The sequence below is a fragment of the Botryllus schlosseri genome, chromosome 16 (genome assembly GCF_051294905.1).
Source record: "Botryllus schlosseri isolate E-star chromosome 16, Bs_hap1, whole genome shotgun sequence".
In the NCBI taxonomy this organism is placed as follows: domain Eukaryota; kingdom Metazoa; phylum Chordata; class Ascidiacea; order Stolidobranchia; family Styelidae; genus Botryllus; species Botryllus schlosseri.
Genome location: NC_137251.1, coordinates 830651 through 844188, shown reverse-complemented (window position 1 = coordinate 844188; position 13538 = coordinate 830651). Strand labels below are relative to the sequence as shown.

General features: G+C 37.2%; 1 protein-coding gene across 46 annotated transcripts in view; it reads left to right on the top strand.

Moving 5' to 3' along the window:
* Nucleotides 1-13538, top strand: part of LOC145459018 (uncharacterized) — a 96384-nt gene that overhangs the window by 57279 nt on the left and 25567 nt on the right. For all 46 annotated transcript variants that reach the window (XM_080337565.1, XM_080337562.1, XM_080337557.1 and 43 more), the window contains 18 exons: nucleotides 269-398; nucleotides 473-605; nucleotides 1929-2137; nucleotides 2681-2829; nucleotides 3527-3728; nucleotides 4198-4310; nucleotides 5821-5947; nucleotides 6011-6084; nucleotides 7165-7273; nucleotides 8120-8296; nucleotides 9131-9234; nucleotides 9330-9417; nucleotides 10146-10265; nucleotides 10859-11026; nucleotides 11667-11846; nucleotides 11971-12122; nucleotides 12569-12686; nucleotides 13267-13425. In XM_080337565.1, the coding sequence (XP_080193691.1) occupies nucleotides 269-398; nucleotides 473-605; nucleotides 1929-2137; nucleotides 2681-2829; nucleotides 3527-3728; nucleotides 4198-4310; nucleotides 5821-5947; nucleotides 6011-6084; nucleotides 7165-7273; nucleotides 8120-8296; nucleotides 9131-9234; nucleotides 9330-9417; nucleotides 10146-10265; nucleotides 10859-11026; nucleotides 11667-11846; nucleotides 11971-12122; nucleotides 12569-12686; nucleotides 13267-13425 (2512 nt within the window). The remainder of the gene's footprint in view (nucleotides 1-268; nucleotides 399-472; nucleotides 606-1928; nucleotides 2138-2680; nucleotides 2830-3526; nucleotides 3729-4197; nucleotides 4311-5820; nucleotides 5948-6010; nucleotides 6085-7164; nucleotides 7274-8119; nucleotides 8297-9130; nucleotides 9235-9329; nucleotides 9418-10145; nucleotides 10266-10858; nucleotides 11027-11666; nucleotides 11847-11970; nucleotides 12123-12568; nucleotides 12687-13266; nucleotides 13426-13538) is intronic.

Here is a 13538-nt window from a genome sequence, read left to right as displayed (position 1 = left end):
TTACAGCAATAAGTTACTTTTTTATCTAGAGTCGGGTTGGCGCAATGATTTATGTACTCGAATCTGAATCAAGTACTGATTGAAATGATTCGAGTCGAGTAGTAAGATATGATTTTTTCGAGTTCTGAAATTATACGCTCCTTTGCCAGAGTTAATTTATCAACGAGAGTTATATTTACGATACTATTCTCCACTGTGGAAGGCGACTAATTTTTGATGTAAAAAAATTGTTGAACCCGTGTCTTATGTGATGCAATTTACTTCACAGGACATCAACGAGTGTCAAAATGCTGACGCTTGTCCCGCGTCAGGTTCATTGTGCGTTAACAGAGAACCCGGGTACATTTGTACGTGTCAACAAGGCTACTACCTGTCAGATGATGGAAATACGTGCATCGGTATGATACTGGAGATTTGGTATTAAATATTTTGCATCAATGTTTGATACGTGGGTTTGATTTTGTGTGAACAGAAACCATCCTGCTTGATTACAACTCTCCGCCCGGATATGAATACACTCCTTCCAACTCTGCAAATCCATCGCAGCTAGTAGACTATGTGACGTTTGACACAGATTTTGTGTTCGGAGGAAGATCGTATGACAGGTATCGTGCCTAAACTCATTTCCCTTTAATTTCTTACCTATTCAAACTCCTTAGTTACGTATGCTGGAGATGCGTTGTATATTAATGTTTGGTATCTGCAGGAGTCTCTTAGAGAGAGAGAGAGAGTCTTTATTTTCATCCAACCAAAATAAATAACACACGGCAGTGGTGGTGGTACAGAAAATATGCATGCACAGTATTCGGTATTAGATAGGAATGATCGATAAGACCGTGAAGGTCATCTAGTCTGATCACACCAGCATCAAACATGTACACTTGACTCTAAACGGTCTGGCTGTAAAAAATGTTACGGTAGTTAATAAAATAAAATTAAAAAATTAAACGATGGTAGCAAATGATCAATGAAGCAATGTCTGGGCGAGGTAGGGCAACAGTGTTAGTGTAACGACAAGAGGTGGTCAAACAGGGCTTTTTTGAATCTATTATAAGGCAATTCACGGATATGTGGTGGTAATGCATTCCAGATGATAGGTACGGAGTAGTCAATAGATCTCTTGGTTAGGTTGCTATTGGGTGGGGGTAAGTAGATATTTCCTTTAGACGAAGATCTCGTGTAGTGGGAGTGGACATTTTTAGCAGGCATGAAAAAGTCATCAAACACAGGAAGCGAGCTATTGGAAAAATATTTGTGAATGACTTTTGATACTTCGAAGCGATACAGTTTGTCAACTTGCAAAATTCGGTGCTTACGGTAGTAAGGCGATAGTTTGGTACGTAAAGGTACTAATGAGATGTGTTGGCTGGTTTAAGCAGTTTATAGGCGAGTGCTTCTTAAACTGTGGTCCGCGTACTAGTTTGAAAGGGTCCAAGAAAGGCAAATGAACATCATAGTGCAATTTTTGTCTGATTTTGCCTATTTAAAATCAACTCATCCTATCTCAAGAATTGTCAAAGACAAGAGTGTACAATCGAATAATAATTCATATTGAAATAAACACTAATATTTTCGACTGACACTCCTCAGCAGATATACAAAAGTTCTTTTGAATTCTCTACTAGGTGCTGACGATAACTCCTGACGAATGTCAGCAGAAAATATTTGGGTTATTTCAATATCAATATACTATTCAATTGAATATTTCTGTTCTGTTGCTGAGTCTGTTTAAAAGAATGTATATTAAAGAACATATCAACAGATGTACAATGTACTTATGCAATCTCTACCAGTCGCTGACGATTACCCCTTGGCGAGCTTCACCCAAAAATAGTTTGCATTATCTCGATATGAATATATGATGCAATTAGATGTAGAAGCTCTGTACCTCCGAGACACTTCAATGACTTGCAAATCGATGTTACCAGATTCTACATACTGTTCAACGGCGCGATCGTGCTCGAAAGAGGAGACGTCTACGAGCCTAGACTGTACAGCTTCCTGCGTTCCGGTAAATTCTACCAACTGTCAACATCGTCTGGCGTGGATCATGCAGTAATATCACCTTTCTATGCTGACTACGCCCTCACTGCCGACCAAACAAGGATTCACTATCAGTATGCTCTCAGCACAGGAGGTAAATATTTTATGTACTTCTAGTCCAGTATTTCTTAACCCAAGGTTTGCTGAGCGAGTCTCATGGTTTCGCTGGATCTCTAGAGACACAAACGACTCTCCCAGCACAAGTCAAACTGATTTCCAGTAAATATTAATTATCATCGTTTCGATTTTTGTGAAAATCATGTTTTAATGGACTTGTTCCTTTCACACTGTTGCTGATGCACAGTTGCTTTATCCAATCTTTGCATATATTCCAGTGCTTCGAGAGCAGCATGTTTTGATTTCTATCCAATTCAAGCACAAATATGTAATTGAGAATTTCAATCAGTCTCGATATCTGCATGAGAACATAAATATACAAAAAGCTATTCCATTTCTAATCTCGTATATTGAAGTGAATAATATATTCATATTGAAATCAACCCGAATATTTTGGACTGTATATTCTTTTTTGTGTTTTTTTTTATCACAATGACCGAACCTCCCTAATAAATTTTAATTAAAGATATAATTCGTTTACGCTTAACCCAACGTCAATATTAATGTGATTTATTTCAAGGTTTCTATCAGCGGAAGCGGATCGATGAAATCAACCAGTTGGTCGCGACTTACATGGGCAACGGAGACTACTCAGCCGTCGAAGCTATCACGATTACTTGGGAGAACATGGTGGCGAAAGTAACGTTCCAAGCCAGACCTACGTCACAGGTATTGTGAAGTCGCAATTACGATGGGCATCAAATTAAAGAGAGAGGGAGAGAGAATCTTTATTTGTCAAAGGATAACATACATAAAAATGCAATTCCGTAAAATGTGATATGCTGATGAGCATGGTAAAGATGCGAGGCTAGATGTAACATAGTCGTCAAAGCGTAGACATGGCCGTCCGTCTTACACAGAAAATTTCCAGCTTTTCCAAATATGATTAGAATTAGAGTTATTACTACACAGTTTTTTTTTCCAAATTACACTAGAATCAGACAAATAAATACATATTTTCCCAAGTTATATAACAATCAGAATTATAGCTACTCATTTTTTTCCCAATTTAGAATTAGAATTACAGAATTCGCAAATTGAACATTGAATGAAGCTCAGTTTATGTCAAATCAGAGACCATTCTCATAAGCATAATAACAGCAAATGTCTGTACACGGCATGATTGGCTCGTTTCACACAGTACAGTTCACCTGTGGCATTTTCAGGAAATCCAGAAATTAGATTGGAACATAAATACATCTCACAAATTAGGTTCGAAATAGAAATAGAATTGGAGCAAAATACTTCACAAATTAGATTAAAATTAGATTACAAGCATTTTGCTGTAATTAGTTTGTAGTTCTTGAAAATTTAGGTTAACTAACAAAAATGACGAAAAATAGTGATGTCTTCATATGTTTTTCAGGATGACACATTCCAACTGGTGCTCACGACCGACGGTTCTGTGACATACGCTTTCTTCCTGTTCGAACTGGAAGGAATGCAGGCGCAACACGGAATTCGCTTGCCCAATTTCGAGCCCTTGATGGGCTGGACTTCGACATTCGAGAAGCAATCTAGCATTGCCATTGATGACCCAATGCGCCCTGACAACTTCACCAACGCAGGCAAGTTTAGCCAGACTTGCACAGACTGCTGGATTTTCAAAACTCGCAACTACAACTAGAACTACTCACATTTCAAAATGTGCAACTAGAGATAGAACTAGAACTACTCTTTTTTCAACTCGCAACTACAACTACTGACATTTCAAAATGTGCAACTAAAATTCGAACTAATCACTTTTCAAAATGCCTAACTAGAACTAGAACTAGAGCTGTTCACTTTCCAAAATCTGCAACTAGAACTAGAACCACTCATTTTCAAAACTAGGAACTAGAACTACTACTACTCACTTTTCAAAATCTGCAACTAGAACTAGAACTATATTTTACAAGTTTATCGAAATTTCCAAGTAACCCTTGTGGATATTTCGTTGCTGACATGCTAACTCATTCTGAAATCACTGGACCCAGTTTGGGCCATTTTAGCTGTTGTTATTTCAAGATTTTACAGTAATGGTCGTTAATTTTTCAGGCAAGCTCGGAGTATTCGGATATATGCTCGGTAACCTGACAGGCCAGGGAATGAACGTGGATCTCTACTGCAGACAGTGGGCCGAACAACAACCCATTTTGGAAGCTAGTCCGGTTGGTTATGAATGCACAATCGCACCTAATAATACAGGCCTACTGAATTTGTTTGCTACTTACAAATGAATATTATCTTATCAACTAAGATATTTTGTATTCAGGTGCTGTAGGTTCTTTTAAACGAATTCCGAGGATTGAATATTTTGAATTTATTGAAAATAAAAATTAAAAATTTTACCGTCAACCACATCGTATTGTTACGTTGTCTAAAAGAATGATGCTTACCAATTTTTGCTCAATCCTAATCGGTAGAAGCGTAGTTGCTGCAGTTGAAAATTTTGGATTCGCAAAGATAGCCTGGACTGTGGGTAATCCAAGAATTATGAATGAAAAACTCAAACAACTTGGAAATATGTTAAATCTGGTTTTTGCATCTTCTTTGTAGACAACTCGGCAATTTCATGGGGTTGACCGTATAATTTGAAAAAAAAATTCTATAATAAATTCTAAAATTTGAAACTGTGCGTTTACATCTACCTGTTGGAATCGGGCCAAATTTGGTGTACAACGTTTTTCAGGCAACCTAACAATTTAATCAATCAATTTCCGGAATCTGAAAAAAAAATATTTTGAAACAACCCCACTGTACAACATCACCAGCTGACTCGATGACCTAACAGTGATATCGCTGATTAGTAGGGCGAATTTTTTTGACATGTCAAAAAAGTCAAAATTAGGTCAAAAAATGTCAAATTTTTTTACAAAGTTAAAACTTTTTTGCAACCTGCATTTCGTTTGTATCGTAGATGGTTGCACTGTCGGTGAACTTATCATTTGACATTTTACAGCTTGTAACCTAGTTTATAGGCCTACCGTTGTAGACGGCCCATTGTCGGCTCATTGTGAATCATAAACATTCAAACGAAACAAATAGGTTGACATGGTGTTATGCTCAACGTACTGCAATATCCTAACTGAAGAAAGACTGCGTGGGCATTACATGGTTCTTATGTCAAGAAGCAACACGGTTTGTCACCGGCAGTGTACGCACAACTTGAGTGTTGTCAGCAAACAGCTGCTGCTATTGAACGTTCTTTCTCCGTTCTTGGCAAGCTACTTAGTAAGGACAGACAATTTTTACCCGAGAATGTGGGAAAGTATCTTTTGTTGTACTACAAATTTTTTAAAATTATTTCTACGATAATGCGTAATGTTAAAATAAAGTTCTTTCATGTAAAAATTTGGCAGTTTCTTGAAGCAAAATAAGTTTTTTTTCAGTCCAAACTACTTCATAAGGACAGACATTTCCAACCAGAAATGAAGATGAGCAGTAAAATTCTAATATGATGTGGGAAAACACCTAATTTGCATACGTTAGGTCATATTTGGTCAAAATTAAGATTTTTAAGGTAAAAAAATGTGAAAATATTGATTTTTAAGCTCAAAATCTACCCCTTTTTTAGGTAAAAAAAATCGTCTTACTGATTAGTGATTACCATTTCGCTGAGACATTCCTTTAATCTGTGGTCTAGTCTGTCTTGTAAATTTAATTCTTGTCTTTTTCCAGATCTGCCCGCCAACCTATAACCTGCTGACCGTTGATTTTGATTACAATCCTCGCCCCTTGAGCGCCGTTTACGGGTTTATATTCGAGTTTGATTTCACGGAGCTGTCAGCGGCTGTGAATTTTGCCGGTATATTATCGAACGGTTTGTCGGATCTGAATTTCCAACTGACGTAAATTTTTCCTACCTCAGGTGGAAACTGCTTCCAAAAATCGTATCCGGCTGCTGATGGGTCTGGAGCTATTTGCTGTTATGGCCCGTACGGAGTAAGTTATCGTATGGTTACTATTTGCTGCGATGTACGTTTAATTTACAGCCTTAACCTGAAATTTTTGAGCAAATTTCGATTAATCTGATACCAAGCGCCTTTATCGTATTTATGCGGTCGATATAAAAAGATATTGCATCTAGCTTCAGGCGCATTTCTGAAGCTTCAGAACATTCGTCTAATTAGCTTTATGTCCATTAGGGATGTTCAAAAATGACTTTTTTTCCGAAATTGTACTGGCTACCTGATAAAATTGTTAGGTTACCTAATTCAAGCCTAGACAACAAATTTGGTTCAATTCCAGCCAGTAGCCGCATTGCTACAGGAGAAGAAAGTTTCTATTTATTATTCAAAAAGAAATAAATGTATAAATTTCACCCCATCAAAGTGTTAGGCTGTCTATAGAAACGATTTTCACCAAGTTTGGTTCAATTCTAACCAGCGGCAGCGGAGTTATTGCCATCGAAAAATTTGGATTATCAATAAAATAGTATTTACGGTAGCCAATTATTTATTATAGGTAAATACTGTTTTATTCAAATCCAAATTTTTCGATGGCAATAACTCTGCTTCCACTGGGTGAAATTGAACCAAATTTGGTGAACATCGTTTCTATAGACAACCTAACACTTTCATGGGGTGATAAGAAAATTCTGAATTTTTTATTTATCTATTTTTATATAATTAATCGAAATTTTCTTCTCCGGTAGCAATGCGGCTACTCGCTGGAATTGAACCAAATTTGGTGTGTAGGCTTAGATTAGGTAACCTAACAATTTTATCAAGTAGCCAGTACAATTTGAGAAGAAAGGTCATTTTTGAACACCCCTTTGTCCATTGCTATGCTTGGGCCTGAAATAAACTAGAAAGGCTGCATCTGGACTTCTGTAAGCAATTAGAAATACATCAATATTTTCAGCCAGGAGTCCCAGATTATAGTTCTCTTAATGCCTACTACCATTTTGTGCCATCAAAAATATTGCCAATTATTTTTTACCTCTAACGACCGATACCGATACCGGTTTGACTCTAATTTTGATGACATTATGTTCATATTGGAATTTCTAATTACATTTAGACTCTGCTTGAAAACGGCTTCAACAACATCGATTTCCTTTCCGGTGGTCAGCTTGTAAGATACCACACCGATGTCTTTTCGAGCGCATTGACCGCGCAAAGTTTCATTGGTAAGTGGAGTTAAATTTAATATTATTCTTCACCATACTTTATCCAGTAGTCTGTGTGATGTGCTGCTACACCAAAACTTGTTATAGTATGAAAATAGTATTGTGAAAGTGTGTGATAAGTCAGTGGCCGGCGGCCGCAAGAATGTACCATAGAGAGAAATTGGCCTGTCGTTTAGCAATCACGTTTTTCAAACTTAACATCATTACAACGCTTTTCTCTCTAACATAGGCGACGGGCATAGCTAACACAAAACAATTAATGTTGTATTAACGAAATACAAATATAACAATATCATTATTAATAAAAAATCGATAGTTTCATTTCATTTTTAATCATGATCTGCGCACAATGCTTTTCAGCGGCTAAGGAATAGATAATGGGGCTATCGAGACACGTTACTAATTGAAATATTATCTCGTATCAATGCTTGATCTTTGCATTGTTTGGCCCTTTGCACATCAATCAATGTGCCCACTCCTATCACATTTTCCTTCTACATATAATTGAGTAACAATGCAAGGTACTTTGGCTACCTTCGACTCAATTATGACACGGACCAATGTTCCTGAATTGATTTTATCGGCATTGTGCTGTTCTTTTTCTTGCATAGAAATGAACATCAGAGTAGGTTTCACCTTGCTTTTGAAATGATAGGATCCTAACATTTCCTTACCAGTATCTGGACCTTCTCCGCTTAAACGGAATGAATGGTGCTGTATCTTCAATTGCAAATACCTTCATTTCCTAACATGTTCACAGCATTTAAACTGGAAACTATGCCAATCACAGCCTTGGCATCTTTCCGTGCTAGACTATGCTGATAACGCAATCTCTACTCTTTCTAGACGAGGATGTCAAGGTTCGCGATATCTGTTGCCAAACGCGAGAGCTTTGTGACTTGTACAAAGAGAAAAGACCGTCCACAACGTCACTCGGATACCAATCGGGGTTCTCCTTTGGATTCACCCAAATACTCAGAGGAACTATCACCACCATCTCTGTAACAGTGGTTATTGTCTGTTGTAAGTTTATTTTACAACATTGTAATGTTGTTTTCTCATTATCATGTATACGCTGCATAGCTTCAAACCTTCAATTACTACATTTTTGTCGATTTCACCATCTGTCATGAGTAGGGTGGTTTTTTTACATGTCAAATTTTGTCAAAATTGTAGTGTTAGGTCAAAATTGTTTAAACATTCAAAAAAAATTTGACCTCTGCATTTTGTTTGTATTGTAGATTTTGCACTGTCGTTGAACTTTTCATTTGACATTTTACAGCTTGTAGCCTAGTTTATAGGCCTACCTTTGAAGAAGGTCCATTGTCTGCTCCCTGTGAATCATGAACGGTCAAATGAAACAAATAGGTTTACATAGTGTTATGGTCATTGGTCACCGCAATATGCTAACTGAAGCAAGGCTGCGTGGGCATTGCATGGTTCTTTCATGAAGAAGTGCATGATGAATAATTGTGATGTAGATCTTTCGTTGTACTACAACAAATTTAAATTATTTCTACTATAATATGTGATGTAACTACTGGAATTCTTCATAGGACCAGATTTCGTTAAAATACTAGTTGGTCAGTTTTTAGGCCAAAAACATGTTTTCCGGCCAAATTATTGCGTAAGGACATACAGTTCCAACCAAAAATGAAGATTAGTAGTACAATTTTAACACTATGTGCGAAAATTTTGATTTTTTAGAGCAAAATCTTCCGTTAGTAGGTCAAAAAAATCGCCCTAGTCATGAGATATGAATCATAAACTTTGAAATACTAAGTAGTGACGATCGTGATTTTTAGAATTATTGATATACAGATGATGTCAGTAACAAAAAACCTTTCACTTTTTTAGCTACAATTGGGGATCCTACTTTCCAAACATGGGACGGCAACAGTTACTCGTTCTCGGCGGTTGGAGAATACCATCTGATAAAGACCGACTCCATATCGATCCAAGTATTGTCATTATCCATACATTTATGCTTGCTGATTTTTGTGCTGGTTTTATACCTTCTTCGGTCATGCATGTGACTGGCATTCATTTATTTTAGGGAAGACTCGTTCAATCCACGGATGTCGATAATAATCTTATTCGAGGGTCTGTACTGAGAGGAATGGCCATTCGTGATTTTGGATCAAGTGAGTTTCGTGCTTTTATCATATTACATATGCTGGTATTTACATTGTATATAGACAGTAGACACTCTACAAAAATACGTATCGCTATCGATGTATATTCTCTTACATAATAGCAATTGTTTATTTCATAGATATATTTATTCAGATGAAAAAATTAGGTTGAAAAGTATATTCATATTGAAATAAATCCCGAATATTTTTTCGGCTGACACTCGTCAGGGGTAATTGTAAGCATATCAACAATCGTTTCATCAAATATGACGTCGCTTAAACTCATTATGATACGATTGTTGATATACAATGTTCTTTCCAATTAGCTACCAGTTGCTGACAATAACCCCTGATGATTGTCAGCCGAAACTATTCGGGCTAATTTCAACATCAATACAAAAATATAATATTTTGGCAGAATTCTGGTTAGGTCTTATTACTTCGGGCTTGTCGCAAATCATGAATCATGATTGATTTTTAAAAATAAAATCTATCCTTTTAGTTTTTTTTCTATCATTACCGAGCACAATAACACATCGTTTTCTTAGCATATAAACTCTGAACGGCTGCTCTATATATGTAAATGTGAACCTCTGATGCCTCAAAATGGTCTCCTGCCAAGAATCGAACCAGGTACCTCAAGTGCCATGATAGTGGATATAACCACTGCGCCAACTACCCTTGTTGTTTAGCGTAGTTATGGAGTTGTTTTGATCATTCTGTTCGATCTGTTTTAGGCAGCCCAACCACGGTTGAGATACAACATGCGTACGGACAGAGTGATGCCGATATCAGAAACATGACCATCTTGGTTAACGGAAGCCGAATTGAGAACGCAACGTTGCTGTCACAAAGAGGTAATCCGTTTCATTTCTGGTACATAACTACCAATTGACTGATTTGCTTGATAGCTTACTTTACTGGGATTTCAGTACTCAAATCCTTGGTTGTAACCAAGTCACAAGGTCCCGAGTCAGACGTCAATGCTACTTATATAGTTTTGACTCGGGTTAAGTTGAGTCATTTTCAATTCACCGAGTCAAGTCCGAGTTCAAGTCAGGGTTCAAACGTTCCAGTCCGAGTCAGCTGGTTGAATGTTCAGTTTTGAGTTGAAACCCTGTGTGCGACTCATTTTTTTACAGCTCCGGATGATATCGAATGCCCCGCATTGATAATATAGTAAATTTTCCACTTTCAAAAGTTTCTGGTCCTAATTTACAAACACCAGTACTGATAGACGAAATACCAATAGTGTGGTAACATACTATTCTTCAGAATCATAAAATGCCTGTCTGGGCCGTCCGAGTCTCGAGTCATGTGACTTGTGCAAATTTAGTCAATACACAAATTGCCTTGAGTCAAGTCATTTCCCATGACCAAGGTTAATTACAATCCTGCTTGAATCATTGCGTTTAGCCCTAATAGCAACCGAATTCAACTTATACTTTAGACTTAACTTTTGGAAGCATCGTAATCTCTTCACTCCGAAGTAAAAACGACGGCGTCCTGCTCATGATCGGCCAGGACTATCAACTGGACATCAGGGCCTCTCCGAAGACACTGGTACCTCTGGTATCATCGTCAACTTCTCAAATTGGAAAGGCAAAAGGATTGTACGGTAATATGAACCAAACAGCTTAAAAATATTTTTTATAAGAGGTGGTCAGTAAGAACTGCTAGTAGGGTTATACTAATTATTCAAGTGGTTATGACTATGAAACTTTCAACATTTCCGATGATCTAACTTTTTCAAAGTACTCAAGTAGGTTTGATCTACTTGCACTGCTTACTCAAGTTTGAGACAACTTTCACTACTATACGAAAATAATACTTCATTTTACACTTAGGATTTTGGAAAGTAGCTCTGATCCAAGTTTGCAACAGATTTATGATAGAAACCGTCATGATATGAACCGCATGAAATAGCCACGGCAGTAACTGCTGAATATATTTTCAAATATTGTACCGGTTTGTCATGTTATTACTCATATTGTATTAGTCGCGGAGTTGCTAAAAAAATATGGAGCTTAGACCATAGTAACTTGAATATTTTTCATGCGTCTCATTACTTGCACTTCAAGTAGATTTTACATGTTTTGGAATACGCTACCTTTACTCGAAATTAACCAGAGTCTTACAGGAATTCTTCCACTTCCGCTTCAGTGGTAATGCTGATTAGTTTGATCACTCTTTCTTACCGAAATCTAAATCTTTCATTTTGTTTTTGGATGTTCATGGCATAATCGCAATCTCTACAGGATTTTACGACGACAACGCTACCAACGATTTCGAGCTTCGTTCCGGAGATGTGTTGGCTTTTGACAGCCTGCAGTTCAGTTCTTTCGACCCGGCCGTCAGCGAATACCAGCAGAGAATGAATGAGTTTGTGAGCGACGGAACCGTCTTGGAAGAAAGCGTATTCGATTTTGGATCGTCATGTGAGAATGAAGTTTATTACTTGAAACTGTCACAACTGATTGTTTTGAGCGCAGTATACAGTATTGTATTATAATAACATATAATATCAGTATGCCTAGCATTGATGAACAAATTTCTTCACAGGGATCGTTTATGAAAATGAGAGTCTCTTTAACTACGACGCAGGAGAGTCTTGGACGACGTATAACAATCAAACCTTCACGCCGATATACCTTCCGCAACTTCTGAACGAGTCATCCAACGCAATGCTGGACCAAGCGAGAACGTTGTGTAATGTAAGGCTTTGTAAATTATCATCTTAAACTGCCTCAATCTGTTTTATCATCAAACTGCTAACCGGAAGTAAATGCTGCTGAATGATAGAAAAAAAATTTGTGAATGATAATGAACAGAGATGGTCAAAGGTACCTTCCTTTCTGCTCAAGTAGAAGTAGAATTCTGTCATAACTTTCTACTGCAGTAGAAGTAGGGTTACCATATTTTGAGATTGTAAAAGAGGGCACTTTTTAAAAGTTTTAAAAGCTGCACTACCGGACGGGAAAACGGGTGATTTTGAAATTTTTTCTGCTGTGACAACATGAAGCTGTTGACGAAAATGACGCATGATCAAAAATACCCAATCACAGACCTCGATTTGTCAGAAATTTTTCACATCACCGAAATCTTCCTAGAAAGATAGTAATACTCTGACAGTTGAAGACTAAAATCTCCTCTCTTGCAGAGCTCAAGCGGCTACAGCCTGACGTGTCTCCGTACCTTCCTGTTGACAAACGACTCGGCTCAAGCGTCTCAAGTCGTTGCGACTGAACAACAAGTTGTCACTCAGCAGGACGCATTAAGTATGACTCTCAATGGCTGTACTTGCAATGTTTATAACATCTGATTCTTTACAGATGAGAAGTAAAATGTTCTACTTCATGTAATTAATCGGTGATAATGATTGTAAGAATGTATTCATAACCCACTAATGCTTATTTTTCCATCTATCATAGGTTTTACTTCGATCAACTGTTCCAGAATTTTTTTAAAAGTTGTTTGCTTTCGATAAGAAATAGTTGATTTATTGATAGTTACGCTTTTTTGAACGCTTAATCCAAAAAAAGTTTGTTAAAATTGCTGATTAGCTCTAGTTTAAGAGATAAAAACTTTTTTCATAATTGTATGTGGATCTGCATAATATGACAAGTCTTGGTGCACATTATTGAACTCAACAGTACCAATATACAAGCAGTGTATTAATTGCTTGTGTTTATATTCCAGGATAGTAAATGCAGGAAAATACAATTATCATATTAGGCATAGATTTATCTCCAATCAAATAGATTAACTTTTTGTAAGACATAAAATTATAATATCTGTTGTTGAAGGTAACAAAGACTGCGTGAGATAAGAAATAATTTCACCCCTTCACTGTTTCAGGTACGAGACCGCCAGCATGGGTGACTAACATCACAGAAATTGAAGTGCAAGTCGGCGAATCATTCACGTTCACAATTGAGGCAAACAGCACGTCAGGCATCACGTACAGCTTGGGTGGAACAGTGGCTAACAGCACAGATGTCACCATCGATCCTGCAAGTCAGTTGAGCCAGGGTTTCTACTTGCTACGCTACCTTAGGAACACAATCAATATGCTATCATTCAATTGAATAGTGTATTCATATTGAAATAAACCTGAATATTTTTGGCTA